The sequence below is a fragment of the Equus przewalskii genome, chromosome 25 (assembly GCF_037783145.1).
Source record: "Equus przewalskii isolate Varuska chromosome 25, EquPr2, whole genome shotgun sequence".
Lineage (NCBI taxonomy): Eukaryota > Metazoa > Chordata > Mammalia > Perissodactyla > Equidae > Equus > Equus przewalskii.
Window position 1 is genome coordinate 18,500,888 of NC_091855.1, and position 23,941 is coordinate 18,524,828.

At 35.8% G+C, this 23,941-nt stretch overlaps 1 protein-coding gene across 50 annotated transcripts in view; it reads right to left on the minus strand.

The window, feature by feature from the left end:
• The window catches only part of NUMB (NUMB endocytic adaptor protein), a 183,545-nt gene that overhangs the window by 35,170 nt on the left and 124,434 nt on the right, over positions 1 to 23,941 (minus strand). For all 50 annotated transcript variants that reach the window (XM_070593812.1, XM_070593793.1, XM_070593810.1 and 47 more), the window contains one exon: positions 1,023 to 1,097. In XM_070593812.1, coding sequence (XP_070449913.1) covers positions 1,023 to 1,097 — 75 coding nt within the window. The remainder of the gene's footprint in view (positions 1 to 1,022; positions 1,098 to 23,941) is intronic.

Sequence of the window (23,941 nt, forward strand, 5' to 3'; positions counted from 1 at the left end):
ATCCACCTCTCTGATTGGTTGCCTCTTTAATTTTGTCTTTTATATTGAGGAATTATAGATAAGAGGTCATATGGAATGTACCAAGAAGCAGAAGAATTTTGATTATTAAGCAAATCGAGGAAAAAAAGCACTCATTAGTAGCCAAACTTATGGCAGCCTGCCATACCAACAAACCCAAAGCAAGAAGTATTTAACGCTCTTTGGGGCAAGGGCATGCAGAAGTAATGCGTAAAGCTTTCACAGCAAAGGGGGGAAGGCCACACATTGGAGAGAAGGAAGGTTGAGAAGAGGGCTGTCAGAGTTTATGAAACATTCTTCAAACCTATCCAAAATATGAAATCAACACTTTAATCTGAACCTTTATGAACTCTGAACCCATTCTCTCCTTTTATTAAATACACAGGCATGAGCCTCGGATGTGTTCTATGGCATAAAAGGCAAAGGAAACATTATTTATTCTGGAAAAGGGCTCTCCATTTCAAGTATACTGAAGTTTGTACAGAAGGCAGGGGAAAAATACTGTTTACGTTAGAGAGGTGTAGAAAAGGAAATTGAGGAGTAGCAGTCAAGATAATAAGTCTCCCCAAAACGTAAACCTCACCAGTACCAGCACAGATATCGTTATCTTCTACTTTTTCCTGGAAAGCTGTTTCTTATAGTAGATTTAAAATTAGTAATTTATAACCCAGTTATCACAGTTAGGTTAAGACACTAACTGTACCAACTTTATCCTGGTTTTAGAACATTAGTCATCTATAAGATTTCATACTACTGTTTAATATGGATTCTGAATCAAAAGTATCTTTTGGATAACATTTAGCCTAAATTGAAGAAGTTGATCTTTATAATTTATACCTTTGGACAGACAACATGAGATGCTCTTTATTAGTGAGCCCACATCTTTTGCCTTAAGAGAAACACTGTTCTTACTGGATAGTGGGTCACTAAAATTTCCTGAGCAAAATCTTTTAAGAAAATATTTACAGTAAATAGATCAACACTGGCAACCATCAAATACATACAGCTTTCAATCTCTTTACAGCATCTTCACAGATGTGCATTCCTCTTGATTCATCAACTTCTACATGGCCAAGATACTGTAGGGAAAAAAAAACCAGTTAATACCATTGCTATGTTTACTCAGTAGCTACTATACCATAGGTATTAGGTAGTAGAAAACTGAATATGGAACCTCCTACTCCCAAGAAACTCACAATCATTGTAGAAGAGTTAAGATAATGTTACTTTACTTACCCTCACTGTCCTCATACAAACAAGATTTAGAATAAATATCTCAAAGAGGTGTTATAGAGGAGTAAGTGAAAAAGTACATGGTAGGCACTAAATGTTACTTGAATCTATTGGAATTGAGGCATAATAGCCTGCGCTAGACACAGTTAGTGTATCTCTAAACATAAAAATAATCTTAAAATAAACTGTGTGTATGCATATGTATAGATATATGTATATACACATACGTATACCTGTACACACATAGACATATTGAAAAAGGCACTAACAGAAATAACAGTTATTCAAAGGCTGAAAAGATCACATACTCCTTTTATGAGGAGCACGTAAGAGCAGGGTAGAGAACTAAAACAAATTTTAAGAAGGTAGTGCAGCTGAGTTTTAAAAGATGTGTAGAATTTGAAGAGGTAGAAAGGTCGGGAAACTATTTTAGGCAGAGACAATTTAACAAAAGTTACAAATGTGTAATAGGATATATCAGCAAGTATTCCTGTTTGGCTGGAATATGAGGTATATGCAGCTGGGGGATGTGAATGCCAAAACGCGTCTGTACTTAATCCTAGACACAGTGAAGAGCTAATAAGGCTTTTTTTGCAAGGTAGTAATACAATTCAAATTGTACCTTAGTATGAGAATGGTCTTGGGTTAGAAAAGCAGAAGGGATGGTGGTAATATTACAAATGCGCGTTCTCTGGGTGTTTTTTCTTTTGCTGAGGAAGACTGGCCCTGAGCTAAATCTGTTGCCAATCTTTCTCTTTTTGCTTGAGGAAGATTGTCCCTGAGTTAACACCCGTGCCAATCTTCCACTACTTTGTATATGGGATGCCGCCACAACATGGCTTGATGAGTGGTGTGTAGGTCTGGCACCTGGGATCCAGGCCTGCGGAACCCTGGGCCGCAGAAGCAGATTGCATGAACCTAACCACTAAGCCACCAGGCCGGCCCCAAGTGCTCTCTTTTAAAAGGAAATTTGAGGTCTGGTTCTGGGTAAGATGGAGCAGACACACTCTAGCCTGTCTCACCTACTGAATGAAACCAGAAAACCTGGACAGAATGCATGGAGCACCTATTCGAGGTCTCTGTAAAGAGCAGAAGATCAATCAGAGAATACCAGAACTCAAGGTATTTCTGAACCGGCAGGGAGCTGACCTCCTCCTCTCCTCCTCCTCTTTGGTACCTCCAGCCTGAACTTAACACAGCCAGATATCCAGAAGTGAAAGCTGTGGCACTGACAGAACCCCGGGAAAGGTACTCTAGGTTTGGCTCAAGGACCAGGTAAAGGAACTCCTCCTCTTCAGAGAGAGTACAGGAATCCCTTTCCCTTTTACTCATCTCCCTTTTCTTTGTTCTCTCACACCACAGCCCTGGAGAAATCCTACAGTGGCGGTGGTAGGAGTAGTGGAAAACTGCAAGAGCCACACTTCTGAGGGAGGGAAACCTTCTTCTCTGTTTAGTAGCACTGTGATTCCAGGATAGGGCCAACCTCCCTTAGGCTTTTTTCCCCTTTCTGTATCTCCCACCATTTGGCCCTAGATGGAAGTGAAATAACTGGGAATGCATGGTGGAGCAGAATAACCAGAGCCCCAGGAAACACAGGCATAGAGAGTTTATGTAACCTTTCCAAGGTCATTCAGCTAGTGAATGCTGAAATCCAACCAGCCTGATGCAGAACAGTCTTAAAAAACTCATACATTGAATTTTTCATTTTTATTCATATCTTTCCAACACTCAAGAAATTCATAAAACCAATGTATTAAAATTAATTTAGGAAATTGCTGGACCTTAGCTAACAAAATACTTGAGGTATCAAACATAAAGATCATAAACTAAGGCCAAAATCATTAAGTGTCTAAAGAATTGTAACAGCTATAATTTTGAATAAATATTATATAAAACAGCAAGGAAGCTCACTTTACAGTGAATCAAATAACACATTACACATAGTTCTAAGCTGAAGGAGTAAAGCCTATTCAAAATCTGAATAATACAAAATCCAAGAAGATATAAATACTTATATATTCTATTTTGGATTCTCATGAATCCAGGGGATTTTGATTATAAGTTTCATTTTCTAGCATTCACTTTCTATCTAGATCCACATTTAGTTTTACAGCTGAAGAACAGTGGTGAAGCAATGTTTCTCAAACTCAACATCACTGAATTCATTATGGATATTCAGTACACATAAAAATCTCAACTTTTAGAGAATTTTTAAATTACCACATTAAAAATAATATATAATAATATTTCCTATCAATAAGAAAGGATACTGATAGCAATTTTTCACCAGTCTATCTGTGTCTGGTACAGTAAGGGATAGCGTGAGCTTTAAGATACATTCCACATTTAGTCACCTTTGTTTATCTCTTTTTTCTATTAAATTAGAAACATTTTAATTCAAAATTATAGGCTTAAAAAAATGTCAAGTGTTTGGTGGCTTTGTTAAATAGTTCTAGATGTTTAAACTGAATTCACATCCAGAAAGAGAGTATTTTGCCACTGAAAACTACTTTTCATCATTCAGGCAGATGCTATAGTGACAGGCATGTTACACTCAAATTCTGGAAAGTTGCATTTTTCAGCTTAGAAGTTAGCAACCAGTGGACTTTTTCTTTCTTTTCTTTTTTTGTGAAGAAGATTGGCCCAGAGCTAACATCTGTTGCCAATCTCCCTCTGTTTGCTTGAAGAAGATTGTCACTGAGCTAACATCTGTGCCAATCTTCCTCTATTTTGTATGTGGGATGCAACCACAGCATGGCTTGGGTCCGTGCCCAGGATCTGAACCCGTGAACTCTGGGCCACTGAATCGAAGTGTGTGAACTTAACCACTATGCCACTGGGCTGGCCCCGACAAGTGGACTTTTAAATAACTCTTTGTTTGAATTCAGCTCTTAGAAAGTATTTCTTCATGTTCTGTTGATAGTTGGCTTTTTTCAAAGCCCAATAATATATTCTTAATTTCTTGGTCCAATGAGAAAAGAAAATCAAGTATTGGGAAAGAGTAAAATCTCAGCAATTGAGCTATCTGTATCACTGTTCTGACGTTTTAAGAAATATTGATGGCTCATTCTTGACACCTTATCACACATATGTCAAGTTTTTTAAATTTTATTTTGTGTTTTAATCTACTCTCTATCTTTGATCACTGACTTGAAATACCAAATATATATTTTGAAAATTTTCATTATCCTGGATTTTCTATTTTGTTCTACTGATATTTCTTTCTATTTTGGCACTATAACATACTACTTTGATCATTACAGTTTAAGAATATATTTTAATATATGTTTTGGGATGATCACTTTCACTAATTTTTCTCCCACAGAATTTTCCTGGTTATTTCCCATGTTTATTCTTGGGGATCAACTTTGGAATAATTTTGCAGTTCCTGCCCCAAAAAACCTTTAGGATTTTAATTAAGATTGCCTTTCTCACAACTAGAATATACAACTATGTACTGGGAGGCTTTGGGGAGAAGAAGAAGAAGAAGAAAAAAGATTGCCTTAAATGCATTGGTTAATTTGAGAAAAACCGACATTATAAAATTGACCCATTCCATCTAATACTATTTATTCAAGTCTTTTATGTCTCTGAAGTTTTATGGTAGCCTTCAAATACACTTTTGCACATTTCTTTCTAGATTAATAAGTATTTAATAATTTTTGTTGCTACTGTAAACTGGTTTTGCCCATTATTTATATACATATATCTGTATATATATTCTTTTTAACAGATTATTTTTTTCACTTTTTATTAAGATTATGATAGTTTACAACCTTGTGAAATTTCAATTGTACATTATTGTTTGTCAGTCGTGTTGTAGGTGCACCATTTCACCCTTTGTGCCCACCCTCCACCCCTCTCCCCCTTTCCCCTGGTAGCCACTAATTTGTTCTCTTTGTCTACATGTTTAACTTCCACATGTGAATGGAGTCATAGAGAGATTGTCTTTCTCTGTCTGGCTTATTTCACTTAACATAATACCCTCAAGGTCTACCCATGTTGTTGTGAATGGGACGATTTTATCCTTTTTTATGGCTGAGTAGTATTCCATTGTATATATATACCATATCTTCTTTATCTAATCATCAGTTGATAGGCACTTGGGTTGCTTCCACGTCTTGGCTATTGTAAATAATGCTGCAATGAACACAGGGGTGCACGGGACTTTTGGAATTGCTGATTTCAAGTTCTTTGGATAGATACCCAGTAGTGGGATGGCTGGGTCATAAGGTATTTCTATTTTTAATTTTTTGAGGAATCTCCATACTGTTTTCCATAGTGGCTGCACCAGTTTGCATTCCCACCAGCAGTGTGTGAGGGTTCCTTTTTCTCCACAACCCCTCCAACATTTGAACAGACTTTATTTTTTAAAGCAGCTTTAGGTTCACAAAAAAATTGAGCAGAAAGTACCAAGAGTTCCCATATACCCTTGGTGCCCCCACCGACAAACCCCTACTTCCTCCACCATCGACATTCCACACCAGAGTAGTACATTTGCTACAACTGATGAACCTACATTGACACATCATTATCTCCCAAAGTCAACAGTTTACATTAGGGTTTACTTTTGGTGTTGTACACTCTATGCATTTTGACAAATGTATAATGACAGGTATCCACTATTGTAGGATCATACAGAGTAGTTTCACTGCCCTGAAAATCCTCTGCACTCCTCCTATTCATCTCTTCCTCCCCCCTACCCTCTGGCAGCCACTGATCTTTTTACTGTCTCAATCGTTTTCCAGAATGTCAGAATTGGAATCCTACAGTATGTAGCCTTTTCAGATTGGCTTTTTTCATTTAGTAATATGCATTTAAGATTCCCCCAGGCCTTTTCATAACTTCACAGCTCATTTCTTTTTAGCGCTGTGTAATATTCCATTGCCTGGATGTACCACACTTTATTTGTCCATTTACCTATTCATGGACATCTTGGTTGCTTCCAAGTTTTGGCAATTATGAAGAAAGTGGCTATAAATATCTGTGTGCAGATTTTTGTGTAGATATAAGTTTTCAACTCATTCAGTTTGAGTGTGATTGCTAGGTCATATGGTAAGAGTATATTTAGTTTTGTGAGAAACTACTAAATTGTCTTCTAAAGTGACTGTCCCATTTTGCATTCCCACTAACAATGAAAGTTCCTGTCAACAATGAATGCTCCACAGTCTTGCCAGCAATTGGTGCTGTTAGCGTTTTGCATTCTGGCCATTCTAATAGGTGTGCAACCCATTATATTTTTATTTGTACATAATTTGTCTTTTTCATTTTGGTTGATTTTAAGCTTTTCTTAGTCTTTGATATCTACAGTTTCATTCATGTGTCTTGGAAACAGACTAATTATTTTTAGTAGCTTTACTGAGATGTAATTCATATGCCATACAATTCACTAACTTAAAGTGTACAATAGAATAGTTTTGGGTATATTATAGTATTAAGTTTTAAAAATTGTGGTAAAATACATATAACACAATTTATCAGTTAAGCCATTTTTAACCGTACCGTTCATTGGTATTTATTACATTAACAATATTGTTCAATAGTCACCACTATCTACTACTTAAACTTTCTCATCACTCCAAATACAGACTCTGTAACCATTAAGCAATGACTGCCCACAGTTTTCCCCTCCCCCAGCTCCTGGTAACCTCTAATCTACTTCCTGTCTCTATGAAATTGTCTATTCTAGATATTTTATATAAGCAGAATCATACAATATTTATTCTTTCGTGTATAGCTTATTTCTCTTAGCATAATGTTTTCAAGCTTCGTCCATACTCTAGCATGTATCAGAACTTCATTCCTTTTAATGGTGGAATAATATTCCACTGTATGTATACACCAAATTCTGTTCATCCATTTATCTGTTGACAGACACTTGGGTTGTCTCCATGACGCTGCAGTGAATAGCTGACATGTAAGTATCTGTTTGAGTCCCTGCTTTCAATTCCTTTGGTATACACCTAGGAGTAGAATTGCTGGGTCATATGGGGTAATTATATGTTTAGCTTGTTGAGGAACTGCCAAACTGTTTTCCATAGTGCTGCACCATTTTACATTCCCATCAAAACGTACAAGGGTTTCAATTTCTCTACATGCTCGTCAGCACTTCATTTTCTTTCTTTTTTTAAAATCACACCATCTTAATAGGTGTGAAGTGGTCTCTCACAATTTTGACTTTCACGCCCCTAATGACTAATGATGTTGAGCATCTATCTTTTCATGTGCTAATTAGCTACTTGTGCATCTTCCTTGGAGAATTATCTATTCACATCCTTTGCCCTTTTAAAAATTGGGTTCTATGCCTTTAAATTGTTGAGTTGTAAGAGTAGTTATATATGCTGGATATTAAACCCTTATCAGATATAAGATTTCCAAATATTTTCTGCTATTCTTTAGGTTGTCTTTTCAATTTCTTGAAAATGTCCTTTAATGAACAAGTTTTTAATTTTGATGAAGTTCATGTTATCTTTCTTTTGTTGTTCTTGCTCTTGGTGTCATATTTAAGACTCCACTGCCAGATCCAAAGTCTTGAAGATTTACTCCTGTGTTTTCTTCTAAGAGTTTTATGGTTTTTACTCTCTTATTCAGGTCATTGATCCATTGAGTTAACTGTTTATATGATGTGAGGTAGGGATCCAACTTTATTCTTTCGCATGTGGAAATCCAGTTGTCCCAGCATCATTGGGCGATGAGATTATTCATTCCCCATTGAGTGAACTTTGCACCCTTTTCAAAAATCAATTGGACATAGATGTCTTAGACTAATTTTTATTTATTCTATTTGCTTCTTAAATCCAAGGATTCAATTACTGCTTTGAATGAATTTATCCTCTTATCTCCTCCTGGAGCTTCCATTAGGCCTGCTAGTGCTACTGAACTTTTAAATTTGTTCATCCATGTTTCTTCATCTCTTTTTCATATTTTCTCTATATCACCTTGTGCTGCATTCTGGGTAACTTGATCAAATCTATCTTCCAGTTCATCAGTTCTTTTTTCAGCTAGGTCTAATCCACTACTTAATCTATTGACTAAGTTCAATTTCAATAAGTTATTTTTCATTTTTAGAAGCTCAGATTTGATTGTCAAATCTGCCTATTACTTTTTTCCATTGTCTTATTTTTTCCTTATGGTTTGAATTCATTTTTTTATGTTTCTAATGATTTTATATCTGCATATATTAAAATCTCCACTATAGTCAATTATTTCAAGTTCTTTGAGTACTAATCCTCTTGCCCTTTATTGAATAATCCTTTACTGTATCTGCTGATCATTTCCATATATGATTTATAACCTTTTAATCTACTGTACACTAATTTGAGGAGTCACAGACCATGCAGATTATAGCATATGAAGTCCAAATCCATGGTTTCAATTTTTCCAGAGAGACTCCTTTTTCCACCCAGGGTCTGAGTAGAGGCAAGTTTCCTATTTTTGTTTTTTTGTTTTTTTGCTTTTCCTTCTAGTTCTCTATTTCACTGATTGTAAAGCCCATTAAAGGTCCTGATTCTAAGCTGGGTTCCCAGTTCTAATTCTCTGCTTTTTATGAGTCCAAGACTTTCACAGAATGGTTGTTAAAACCAAGGACTACCTATTTCACAAATCCTCTCCCTCCTAGGCTGCTCCATCAGCTACCATGATTCCTGCCTTGCTTTCAAATTCACTTTTAATTTATGGTAACTGGAGAGATATGTCTTTACTGACAGTTCAGCGATGCTTTAAGAAAATGTTTGTTTGAAAATGTATTCAGCATTTCTAGATATTTGTATTGGGAGTATGTCTATGTTAGCTTAATCCACATTCTGCCAGAAGCAGAAGACCCATAGTATTTTCCAACTAAACTAAGTGTTTTTTCTATCTCTTGATTTCAATATATCTTATAAGTAGTCAAAATACTGGAATTTCCTATAATTTTAAACAACTTTTTTGGTCACTTCTCTTGGGTTTTTCAGATAGGCATCATCTGCAGAAACAAACAAATAAGACAAAAAATGTTGTCTTGATTTCCAACATTTACAGTTTTTATTTATTTTCTTATCCAAAGGTACTGATCGCCATCTCTAACTCAGTGTTGAGTGACAGTGCTGCTCAAGAGCTACCTCATCTTCCTCCCAAATTCAGTGTAAATGTTTCACCATTATGCACGACTCTGGGATAGTTTTCCAATCATTTAAAGAATGTATTATGCTATTCCTGTTTTACTAAGAAGATTTATTGGGATTGAATAATAAATATTTTTAACACTTCTTTATTGAGATGTAATTCACATCAAATAAAATTAACCATTTTAAAGAGAATAATTCAGTGGCATTTAGTACATTCACAATGTCGTACAAGCACACCTTTATCTAGTTTCAACACAGTTTTTTCACACCAAAAGGAAAATCTGTACCCATAAAGAATTTGCTCCCCATTGCCCCTCTCCACCACCCCTAGCAAGCAAAAAGCTGTATTCTGTCTTCATGGATTTCCCTATTCTGGATGTTTCACATAAATGGAATCATACAATATGTGACCTTTTGTGTTTGGCATATTCCACTTAGCACACTGTTTTCAAGGTTCACCACACTGTAGAATGTATGAGCACTTCATTGCTTATTATAGCTGAGTAGTATTTCATTGTTATGTGTGTACCATAGTTTTGGTTTTTCTTTTTAGGAAGATTAGCCCTGAGTTAACATCTGCCACTAATTCTCCTCTTTTTGCTGATGAAGGAAGACCAGCCCTGAGCTAACATCAGAGCCCATCTTCCTCTACTTTATATGTGGGATGCCTGCCACAGCATGGCTTGCCAAGTGGTGCCATGTTCATACCGGGGATCCAAACCGGCAAAACCCAGGCTGCTGAAGCGGAATGTGCGCACTTCACTGCTGCGCCAGCAGGCTGGCCCACAAATGGTCCTTTTTTTTTTTCCCTGAGGAAGATTAGCCCTGAGCTAACATCTGCTACCAATCCTCCTCTTCTTGCTAAGGAAGACTGGCCCTGAGCTAACATCCATGCCCATCTTCCTCTACTTTATATGTGGGATGCCTACCACAGCATGGCTTGCCAAGCGGTGCCATGTCTGTACCTGGGATCTGAACCGGCAAACTCCGGGCCACCAAAGTGGAACATGCGAACTTAACCACTGTGCCACCAGGCCGGCCCCTGTACTATAGCTTGTTTATCTATTCTGCTGAGAGACCTCTGAGCTGTTTCCACCCTTTGGCTATCATGAATAGTGGTGCTATAGACATGAGTGTACATGTATTTATTTGAGTATCTGTTTTCGATTATTCTAGATATATACCCAGCAGTGGAATTTCTGAGTCATATGGTAATTCTATGTTTAGCTTTTAGAGGAAACACCAAACTGCTTTCCACAGAACCTGAACCATTTTACATTCCCACCAGCAATGTCTGAGGGTTCTAGTTTCTCCACATCCTCATCGATACTTGTTATTTTCCTTTTTGTTTTTTTAACATATAGTCATCCAAGTGCGTGTGATGCGGTACTTCATTGTGGTTTTGATATGCATTTCCCTAATGACTAATGATGTTGAGTATCTTTTCATGTACTTTTGGTTATTTGTATATCTTCTTTGGAGAAATTTCTATTCAAGCCTTTTGACCATTTAAATGAGGTTCTTTTATACATTCTGGATACCAGACTCTTATCAGACACATGATTTCTAAATATTTTCTCCCATTCTGTAGTTGTCTTTTCATTTCCTTGATAATATCTTCTCATGCAGGAAAGTTTTTGGTTTTAATGAAGTCCAGTTTATCTATTTTTTCTTTTGTTGATCATGCTTTTGGTGTCATATCTCAGAATCCATTGCCAGATCCAAGGTCATGAAGATTTACCCCCATTTCTTCTAAGAGCTTTATGGTTTTTTACTCTTATATTTAGGTTGTTGATCCATTTTGGTTAATTTTTGTATATGGTGTGAGGTAGAGGTCCAGCTTCATTTTTTTCCATGTGGAAATCCTGTTGTTACATCACCATTTGTTGAAGAGACTATTCTTTCCCCACTGAACGGTCTTGGTACTTTTGTCAAAAATCAATTTGCTATAGATGTATAGGTTTATTTCTGTACTCTCAAGTCTATTCCACTGTTCTACAGATCTATCCATATGCCAGTACTACAATGTTTTGATTATTATAGCTTTCTACTAAGTTTTGAAATTGAGAAGTGTGAGTCCTTCAACTTTGCTTCCATTGCAATGATAAAGTCCTTTTCTTCTTAAGCCCACCAATGTGATGAACTATATCAAATTTCTTAATACTGAATCATTTGCAGATTCTTGAGTTAAACCCTACTTTAGTCTTTAGTATACTTTCAGATCTCATTTGTTCTATTTTCCTGCCTACTTTTTCATGTATATTCATATGGGGAGTTGGTCTATGGTTTTCTTTTTGTTTTTGTGCTATCTTTGTTAGGTGGTTGTATCAGGATTTTGTTAATGCCATAAAAAAATCTGGAAATCGTCCTCTTTTTTCCCCCCCATATGCTCTGGTATAGTTAAATACCATAAGAGTCATTCTTTGAGGCTTTGAAAGAACTGACCTGTTAAACTATCTAAACTCAGTTTTTGGGGGGAGATAGTTTCAGGATTTTAATAACTTTCTCTATTTCTTTCATGGTTATAAAGCTATTCAACTTTTATTTTTCTACTTTAGCTAATTTTAGTAATGTCTATTTTCCTAGAACATTCTTAATCTAAATTTTCAAATTTACTATACAGTATTCACATAACTTGAGTCTGTGATTGAGTCTCCTCACTTTCTTATCTCTAGTATTATGTATTCTGTGTTTTCTTCTTTTTCTGTATTAAGGCTCATTTCTAACACTACCTCCAAGTCATTTAATCTCTGTTTCCATTTTATATTAATAATAAAATGAGAAAGTTTTATGATCTCTAACTTACCTTTAGGTGCTGAGAAATGAATAAAGGTTTCAAATTGTTTCCATGGGATTTTATTCTAACATCTTGATAAGTTCAACTGGTCACATATGAGTATTTGTGCCAGTAAAAAAAAAAGGGTGGGGGGGTAGGAGGGAGACTTGGGGGAAAGAGAACAAAAATATCTCATATATGGACTGACTCTTAGCTGCTTAATCTATTTCGGAAATGTGGAGATGGAAATCAGCCTGTGTCTTTAAATTAGACTATGAGAAAAACATGCCCATTGAAATAAACATTATTAAAGAGGTCTCTTTTCTTCTCTGAGACACTGTCTCACTGAAGAATTGCAGCTGATTTATGCTTTAATGGCTAAAATATTTGACACTGGGACTTCTTTTGTCTGTATGCCTTTTCCAAACTCCCTCTGAGTAAGGGACTTTTATTCACAAAAATGTACTTTAGAAAAACCAGTATGTGGAATTTCATTCTTGGATGAATTAAGTCATTTTTCCTTTTCTTGAAAAAATTATTTTAAAAAAGTAGATTTCCCCCCCTGCCTTGGTAATGTTATCCATGAGAAGAAATGCAGAGCTCTGTGTGAGAGACTATACAGTCAGCAGTTCCCAACATTAACAAAAAGTGACATAATAATCATTAATTTATAAACTCTAAGGCATAATATCACATATACATAGCCTATGTTACATAGCAAATACAGGATGCAAATGCGCAGAACATGGCATCAAAACTTCTTTGGGGTCTTTAATCAAAGAAGGTAGTTAAATCAAATTAAAATAGGCTATTCTTTAAGTATAAATTTGGAGTACAACTACATTTGAACAAGTCATCCGACCTAAGTATACATATTAAATCTAATCGCATAAGTTTAAAGCTGAAAAGAACTTAAAGGGATTAAAAATCTCCACTTTTCAAATGTGACACTAGGTGTCAAAAAAGTTAAGTGATTTAGACAAGGTCATATAACCAGTAAATTAACAGACCCAGGAGTAGAACTCTGATCTTTTAACTTCTAGATCTATCTTCTTTCAACTATCTCACTATCTTCTTTCAACTATCTCACATTACCTCTGCAATTCTCCTATTTAAGTAATAGTTTATAGTTTACTGCTCTTACATACATTAACTTAATGTTATTCTTCCTTTAAAAAAAAGTGGTCGATCAAACAGGGAGAGTCATCCATTTTGGTAATGTTGCTTATGTCTGAAGTGAGGCCTGATCCTCCTACCAGTTTATTATTTCTTTCATAAATAAAATTATCCTGCCTTTTCTAATTAAACTACATCACTGGTAACGAAACAGTAGATATGGGGAATTTTGCTTCATGGAAATATTACAGCTGATAAATGAAGAAGAAGGGATGACAGAATTGGACTATCACCACTTTGAAACCCTTAATGAATTAATAAATCTCAGAAAACGATCATCAATGCTACTGTGTTCACAAAAAGATAGATAATCAGGTATTGTGTACCTTCTGATAACAGTTCATATGACCAATGAAGAATTCCTGGAAAAAAGAAATCAAAGCTAAATCTGATCAAGCCACTGAAACAACCAATTCACAAGAAGTACAGGAAACAGAAGAACATATGAAACAGAATGAGTTTTTGGGATTTTCAATTTGCTGATGAGGGAAGAATTAAGAGTTCATGGCCCATCAGAGGAATGGGTTCCAGTGAACACCACAGTCACTCAGTTGAAACGCCTGGAAAAGTATGCCCTAGGAGTAGAAGTAAACCAGAGGCAGGCAGAGCCTTGCCAAAACTCTAATCCAGCCTCAATTCTCAATGCAAAGCCTGACGAGGACAGTATAAGAAAAAAACCTTACAGACCAATCTCTCTCAAAAACATAGACGTGAAATATCTGAACAAAATATTAGCAAACTGAACCCAGCAACATACCCAATAAACTCAACTTGATCATGATGGATATTGATCAAGTTGAGTTTATTCCAGGAATGTTAAGGTTGGTTGACTATTCCAAAAACTCAGTAAGTATAACTTACCACCTAACAGAATTAAAGACAAAACTTATAATCCTATCAATAGGTGTAGAAAAAGCTTTTGATAAAATTTAGTTTCCATTCATAATTTTAAAATTATTTCTTAACCAAGAATAGAAGCGAGCTTGTTTAATCTGAAAAACTGTGATAAGACTGGGAATGAGGAAAGGATTCTTGGTATCACCTATTCTACCTAGTATCGTACACTAGGCTCTGATCAACGCAATGAGGGAACAAAAAGAAATTTAAAAAGTATAAAGATTGGAATGTAAGAAATACAACTATAATTATTCACAGATTATATAATTGTATTAGCAGCAGATCCAAAAGAATATACAAATAAATTACTAGAATTATTAAGTGAGTTTAGCAAGGTCGCTAAATATAATTTCAAGATACAAAAGACAAGTGCATCATTGTGCAATATACACAAATATTGAATTATATGTTGTACACCTAAAACTAATATGTCAATTATATCATGATTTTTATAAAGTCAATTGTATTTCTATAACAGCAATAAGCAGAAAATAAAAATTTTAAAAAGATACCATTTATAACAGAATCAAAATAATGTTTGATATTATCCTGCATTCACCAATCTACTCTTCTACCAACAGTCTTCCCCAAAATAATATAAGGCAACTCTACTCTTCCCATTGCTCATCTCAAAAACCTTGGCACCATCCTTGACTTCTCTTTCTCTTTATGACACTTCAAAAATCTAATCTATCAATAAATGCTATCAGCTCTATCTATAAAATACATCCCAAATTTGACCCCTCTCACCACTTCTACTACTATCACCCTGAAGTAAGCCAACATCATTTTTCGTCTGGATTTTTGCAAATCCTCTTAACTGCTCTCACCCTTGCTCTTTTACAGCGGATTCTCAGCACAAGAGTCAGAATGATCCTTTTAAAACTTAAGTCATTTAATGTCACTCCTCTGCTCAAAACTCTCCAGTGGCTTTCCATTTCACTCTAAATAAAAACCAAAGTGCTTAAAATGATTTACAAGGCCGCACACCAGTGATTTTTCAAAGTGGGGTGTTTAGGAAGTGTATAGGGGCATTTTTAGTAACAATGAGAAAATTACTTATAGGTAGTGGGCAAGAGGCCATAGATGACAGACATCCTGCTTCCTGTAAGACATTCACTTAGAATAAATAAAAAACTTATTTGTAATTGTTTTAGATTAGATCCTAACTCCATTTTACATACATACACAGTATTTTTTGCACAAATGCAACTGCTGTGTCAATCATGGGAAGACTGTACTTTGATAAGAATTTTACCAAAAGGTGTTTACCATTTCAGAAAATAACATCACCCACTTGCAATCCACTTGTGGTTTATGAGTTGCCAATACATCACATCAGTCTACACTTGCAGCCGTCTCATCCACAGTGACTCTCTGTAAAGGTAGACTACTTTAGGTCTTCTAGTGTAGTTATGTCCAAGCATTCACACAATGGTACAATATTCTTAAAAATTTCTTTTTTACATATTTAAGTGTGGAAGCATAAGTAGGTTACACTATGCAAATATTTTATTTAGGACAGTATAAGGAGTATTATAAAATATTTGTAGTAAAAATCCAAGTGATAGGTCTGATAGTATTGAAAAGTACTAAACTACATGATCTGGCACCCTGGTACTTACCTGATCTCACCTCTACTTGTGCCATCTGCTGTAAACACATGGACCTCCTTATTGTGCCTCTAACATACCATGCATTCTCCTACCCCAGAGCCTTTGTATTTGCTGCCCCCTCTGTCTACAATCTGCTTCCTCAGATACCTGAATGCTTGCTTTCTTACTTTCTTTGAGTCTTTGCTCAAAAGTCACTTTTTCAGTAAGGGCTTCCCTAACAATCCTATTTTAAATTTTACCCCCAGTGCACTTCCTTCACACTTAATTCTCCTTTGATATACTGGGTACTTCATACATATTTATTCGTTCATTGTTAACAGCCACTAGAATGTATACACTGTACAGGGATTCTGTGTGTTTTGTTTGCTGTATTCTCAGTGCCTAGAACATTCCCTGGCACACAGAAGGCACTCAGTGAATATCTTTTGAATATATCAATGAATTACTGGACTCAGAAAGAGAAAATATTGCACATTACTTAGCTCTACATTAAACAATAATGAGAGTCATAATAAGGAAAAATTTCATAATAAACTCAAGACAAAGGGAAATCATTTAGGGCTGTAGGACATATATAATGTTGAAAAGAAAAGAAAAGCATTGCTGATAAAAGTTTGAAGGTAAGAGAGTAAGATGTTGTTTTAGTGTTTTTATCTTACATGGTGGGGAATCAAGATATACCATCTAAAATTAACACAACAAAAAATTTATGAGTATAGGAAACCAATAGAAAGACTAAAAATAATAATCTAATTCCAAAAGTCTCGGTGAAGAAGGGGCAAAGAGAAGATGAAAGGGCAGGATGTATGGGTTAAATTATCTTTTCTTTATAGTGGGGAACTAACGACAAATATGGGTAAATTAAGAACAGACAGTAAAATCATACTATCTTTCTTTTTTTTAAAAGATTGGCCCTGAGTTAACATCTGTTGCCAATCTTCTTTTCTTTTTCTTTTTCTTCTTCTCCCCAAAGCCCCCTAGTACTTAGCTGTATATTTTAGTTGTAGGTCCTTCTAGTTGTGCTATGTAGGATGCCGCCTTAGCATGGCTTGATGAGCGGTGCTAGGTCTGCGCTCAGGATCTGAACTGATGAAACCCTGGGCCACTGAAGCAGAGTGCATGAACTTAACCACCTGGCCACGGGGCCAGCCCCAAAATCATACTATAGAAAGAAATTAAAATATTACCCACGGTAGAAGCAGAAATAAAAACGGTTACAAGTGTTACTGGGGAGTGGGATTAGGGGTAGGGAAGGTGGTGTGTTTTGTTTTGTTTTGTTTTTGAGGAAGATTAGCCCTGAGCTAATATCCGTGCCCATCTTCCTCTACTTTGTATGTGGGACGCCTACCACAGCATGGCTTGCCGAGTGGTGCCACGTCTACAGCCAGGATCCGAACCAGCGAACCCTGGGCCGCCGAAGTGGAACATGTGTACTTAACCACCGCGCCACCGGGAGAGCCCCAAGGTGGTGATTTTTAACCACAAACCGTGTATTACATTTTGATGAAAAATTTTTCTAAGTTTAAATTATATTCAACACCGTTTTAATAAACTAATTTTTAATTTGCATATCACATTATAAAATTATCATATAATGCTTAAGAACACAGCCCTCTAAATCTAGACCACTGGAGCTCTAGTCCTGGCTTCAAATAATCAGATATCACCAACTGTTCCCCAACAATATCATATAACAGAAATCTTACTGCATATTATGCCACCAGAAAAATAAATTCTTAAGAGTTACTGAATAGAGTTGAAACTCCTGTGCAAAATACGCAGCAAATCATGAGTAACTGAAATGCTTGGGATGAATAAACCACTGACATTTCCCAAGTTACGTTAAAAATTTATCTGAAATATCTTATTGCTCTGATCCAAAGACACATTTTTCCAAATTTTTAATGTTTAAGACAGAAGAGCAAATAATGTAGTTGTCACTGCCAGCATGCTAGGAAACTTAGATGTGTACACATTGTCTCTCTTCAACCGTCACTTCAGTTGATTTATCTCATTGGTATCATACACGGTTGAACATTAACTTAAATTTGAATCACTACTTGTCACCTACAATATCTTCCAAAAAGTTACATTTTGAGGCAGCTTTGAAATGAAACATGATTGCGTATGCAGACTGCCTGTCACACTCAGGCAATAAAATTATAAGCAGCGGAAAATGTCCCATCTCTTGGGATAAACAGAATTTTCAAAGCTAAGAGAGCTTGGTGTGACCAATGCATACGTCCTCAGGCACCAAACATCTATCAAAAGCTTCCGGTTCCTATTCAAGAGAAGATATTTAACTTACAGTGTTAACTTTGATCAAGAGAAAAACCCAAGAAATAAGAAACGCAGACAAAAACTCCAGTATTCACTTGGCATCTAACCAATAATAGCAGTAATAGCAGCAGCAGCAAACATTTATTGTGCACCAACTATATGCCAGGCAGTGTTGTGTTTTTCATGTACTGTATTTACTCATTTAATTCTCAGAACACCTATACTAGGTAGGTACTAGTTCTCATTTTACAGATGAGGAAACAGGCACAGAGAGGTTAAGTAATTTGCTTAAGGTCACACAGTTAACAATAACTGGCATAGCTCAAACTCAAATTTAGGTAGTCTGGCTTAAAAGCATATGCTTTTAGAGAGTCTAGATGCCTCTCTAAAATTTTATTACAGAGCCACTGAAGGACAGGAAGCAGGTAAGTGACAATCATATTTGCAATTTAGGAAGATCACTATCATAAGCACTAAGATAATAGTTTGAATGGGAGACAAGACCATAAACAAGAAAAATAGTCAAGAGTTCTTGTAACGGTCTAAGGAGAAAAAAGGGATGGGGACCTGATTAAAGCAACGGCAGTAGGAAAAAGAACAGAAAGACAGAGAGGATAGATACTTTAGAAGAACAGAGATGATACCGTGACTGTGGGTGACACTGTTAGTTGCTTACATGACAGCCATTCTTTCAATTGGCTTCCCTGACAGAAAAGCCTACCTCCAAGGTACAGGCTGAAAATACAAATAATTGCTTTCTTGCCTTTCCTTGCAAATATGACATGGGCATGATTCAATTCCAGCCAATGGAAAGTAGTGGGAAGTCTCTGTGGGAACGTTTATAAGGAACTATCCCATTCTGATATAAAAGATATTCTCTCCCTCAGTCTTTATCTTTAGATAATGATGAATGAGGGTATAAATTATTCTTTAATTGGGTTGCTGGATTCTATTTATTAATATTTTATCAAGAGTTTTGAGTTGATACCTGTAAGTTAAATTTAGTCTGCAGTTTCCTTGAGGCTCTCTGTAAAGTTTTGAAATGTTACATACATAAAAAGAATTTATAAGCTTATAAAATGAATTTGTAAGGCTTGAACAAATAAAGCATGATTTTTATCTTTTCATTAAGAGCTAAAAAGTATTCTCTTGGAATGTTAGGAGTGGGAGGTGGAAAAAAGGAGGTAGGTAATGCTTTGACATCTTATGGTATTTCTTCTGCAGTAGTCAGTCTCTTTATATTGTCAATTTCTTTTGGAGTCAGTTTTGGTCATTTATATAACCAAAGAATATTACCAATTTTATCCATGTTTTCAAGTTTATTTGTATAGTATCTTAATTTTTAAAATTTCATCACTATATGTGACTATTTTCCCATTTTACTCTTTATTTTGTGCATTTGTGCTTTTTTCTTGATAAATTGTATTTAGCAACTACTAATTTGGCACAAAATTTTGCACCAAAATCTTCTGAAATCACAGATTATTAAATGTTACATGGTAGGTAAGCCACTGGATCAGGAACTAGCTTCTTAGAAATACTGAAATAGTAAGAGTTCTACTTTCTGTCATGCCTATATAGTTACACACAAAATAAGTAATGCCTGTTATTAAAATACTCTTTGTTATAAATTCTTGCTCAACCTTAAAAAGGATTGGGCACCAAAACCACCTGGAAGATCACTTAATACAGCAAAATGTTGGTCTAGGAGGAAAACACATCCCATGTTAGCATTCATATGCTCAATTCCCCCTTTCATCTATCCTATTTGTACATATTGGTACAAATACGTATGAATTCTGTATCCAGTCCCTTAATCTCTATCCTCCCACATTTGAAGATAACATGACCTCTAGAATCTATCCAATAAAAGGTCCATTTTAGCATTCAATATATTCTATAATATAATATAATATAATCAGAGAATGAAGATTTTATACAAGTCAAAGGATCAAGGAACTGGCTTGGATCCCACTAATTTATTTAACAAACAAAACTAATACTAGCATTTTAAAATATAACATTAGTAGGCAATTACAGGTAGATTCTTGGTATATTACTTTAATTGATGAAGTATACTGTTTAAATCAGCAGTTCTCAAAAATGTTGGTCTCAGGATCCATTACCCTGAGGACTCTAAAGAATTTTTGTCTTTGCCAGTTACATCTATTGATAATTACTATATTAGAAATTAAAACTAAGAACTTGTAAAATATTTAGTTTATTTAAAAATAATGATAATAAACCCCATAACAAACATGTTAACACAAACAAGATTTTTAATGAAAAATAACCATATTTTCCAAAACAAAAAAATTTTGTGAGAAGAATGGCACTGTTTCACATCTGCAAATCTCTTTAATATATGGCCTAATAGAAGAAAACTGAATTTTCATCTTTGCATCTACATTCAATCTGCTGCAATGTGTTGTTTTGGCTGAAGCATATAAAGAAAATCTAGTTTCACACAGTTGTATAGTTGGGAAAGAAAGTACTTCAGGATCCCGTAAACAGGTTTTGGGGACCTTACTTTGAGAACCACTAGATTAAGTTTTTACAAGTAATATTTCACTTTTAACATTAAAATTCCTCCTCCATCAAAAAAATTATCTCTATTATACTAGTAGATAGAATTGTAAGACAAGGTTTGAAACCTACTTTACTCCAATTAACCGTTACTCTAATACTAAATTATTATAGTTGTATATAGGAACCAGTATATTTAAACATATAGGGCAGAGATCAAACAAGGTGTAGTTTCCCTTGATTACTGTCTAGTAATTGCATTTCCATGTCTAGTAATTGCATTTCCATTTCTAGTAATTGCATATTCTATATCTCCTATTCTACTGTCTTCAAACTCTAATTCCACAACTTCTCTCTTCACTCTTCTGCAGATGTCTTCACTTCCTACTTCCTTGAGAAAACATATCTTTAGAATAGAAGTCCATCAATCTCAAGCCAACACCATAAATTTAAGTATATTTACTCCCTATTTTCCACTTTTGCTACTGTTTAAATAGAAGCAGCATCTTTCCTCCAGTCTACAACTAATCCACTCTCTATATGATTGTTTGTAAAAGCCTTTAATTGTGCTCAAATCTCTCCTTAAAAACAAAATCCAACACAAAATCAAACCACTAGTGATTTATACACTTTACATGAGTAAACTTTATGGTTTGTAAACTTAATAAAACTGTTAACAAACAAACAAAACACACAAAGTTTCTCAACCTCACACTCTTGTTACTACTCTGCCTTTCTGTTCTCCTTTGAAGACAAACTTTTTCATTAAAAAAAAAATTACCAGGGCCGGCCCCGTGGCCGAGTGGTTAAGTTCGCGCGCTCCACTTCAGTGGTCCAGGGTTTCGCCAGTTCAGATCCTGGGTGCGGACATGCCACAGCTCATAAGGCCATGTTGAGGGGGCCTCCCACATGCCACAACTAGAGTGACCCATGTCTAAAATATACAACTATGTACTGGGGGGATTTGGGGAAGAAAAAGCAGAAGGAAAAAAAAAGAAGAAGATTGGCAACAGTTGTTAGCTCAGGTGCCAATCTTTGGAAAAAATAATTACCCACTTTATTGAGGTATAATTGACATACGATGAACTATATATATTTAAAATATACAATTTGCCGAGTTTTTGAAATATGCATATACCTGAGAAACCATCGTCACAATCAACATACTAAACGGCCATCACCACCCAAAGTTTCCTTGTGCCTCTTCTAGTAACTTCCCTTCCACCCCTCCCCATCCTCACACAATCTTTCCAGACAAACTTCTTGAACTAGTCATCTCTAGATTTGTTGTCTCTGTCTATCTTATGCTTCCATTCACCCCTTAGTCTAGATTCCATCCTCATGACTCCACTCTAAGTGCTATCATCAAAGTCACTAAGACTTTCAAATTTTTAATCTAATGAAGTTTTATTTCTTATTTGATCTCTTTATAGCATTTGACCACTTTCTCCTTCCTTGAAACCTTGGCTTCTGAGAGCACACTCTCTAGGATTCCCTTCTACCTCTCTGGCTAGTCATTTTTGTTCTCCTTTGAAGACACTATTTCAGTGCTTGTCCCTTCTATGTTTGTCCTAGGCCCTCTTCTACAGGTTTTGTCCTAGGTCCTCTTCTCACTTCCCGTAGGCAATCTCACTTACTTATGACTTCAATGATAATTTATCTATAGTCAACCCTCATTATTCAAGGATTCCATATTTGCAAACTCGCCTACTCAGTAAAATTACCTGTAACCTTAAAATCAAAACTCACGGTGCTTTTGTGGTCAGTGTGGATCTGCATGTACATGTCTCATAGGCCCCTCAAAAGGAACTCATCTTCTCTACCCCTAAATGTGTTCATCTTCAGTGAGCATGCCCACCACCCTACCAGTTGCCTACATGGGAAACTTTTTATACCAATTCATCACTAGTTCAGAATTCAGCGGCCTCTAATGTAAGGCCAGATGAGATATCATTTGCCCAGCCATATCTGACTGAGGAAATGCATCTATTTCTAGGCCATGGAAAAAAAATTCAGGTTCTGATTTTCCTATCCTATCATGGTTCACTTTTATGTAAGTGTGTGGAATGGGATGGGGTGGAGTGGGGAGGGAAGGCAGGTAAGGAGGGCACAACATAGTAGAGAGACGAATGTCTTGTAGAAAGGATTTCAAAAGGCCATTTGGAAAAGATCATACAGAAAACACCCTAAATAAGCTGTCCTACCTACATAAGATATAAATCTTATATCTTATGTGCTTATCTCTAAAGCACATCCCACTCGGCTCCTTCTTATGACAAATGAGAATTATACTGAAAGATACTGAACCTTATTTATCTCACACAAAATACTTAAAAGCTATACATTTCATAGCCAATTAGAAGTGCTTCAATTAACTGTACTTCAATTATTTCAACATTGTATACCAGCCTCTCAAAATCCTGTGAATGAGATTTAAAAAATATATATATGCTTATGTATTACAAGTATGATAAATGCTCATGATAAGAAATGTCACTAGTTCCAAATGATATACACTGAAAAAGAAAAGATCCCCAATCCTGGGTCCGGCCCGGTGGCCGAGTGGTTAAGTTCGTGAGCTCCGCTGCGGTGGCCCAGTGTTTCGTCACTTCGAATCCTGGGCACGAACATGGCACTGCTCATCAAGCCATGCTGAGGCGGCATCCCACATGCTGCAACTGGAAGGACCCACAACTAAGAATGTACAACTATGTTCTGGGGGGCTTTGGTGAGAAAAAGGAAACAATAAAATAATTAAAAAAAAAGATCCCCAATGCTTTATTCTCATTCTGTAATTCCAAGTTACTTGTGACTTCTTACAGATATTTCTTACATACATATAAGCATATATATGTTCTATTCTTTTTAACTATAAACAGAATCATACCACATACGCTGTTCTGTACCTTGCCTTTATCACTTAGTAATACACTAAAGTCATCTTTCTGTATGAGCTTATGCAAAGACTATTCTTTCAGTGTTTCCTATGTCAATGATCATCACTTCTATCAGTGTGGGACAAGAAACTAGGTGTCATCCTTAAAACCATCTTTTTTCATTGCCTAGATCCAGTCCATCTCCAATTCCTGTTGCCTTTATCTCTTAATTATCTCTCAATTTACTTCATTACTTTTCATCTCCACAGTCACTACCCTAGTCCAGTATACCATTATTTCTCCTCTGGATTATTGTAATAATCTTTCACCAGACTCCCTGCATCCACTATGGGCTACCTCCAAACCACAGTGCAGCCAGACTCCTAGTTTGGGAAGATAAAAAGTTCTGGAGATGGATGGTGCCAATGACTGTATATA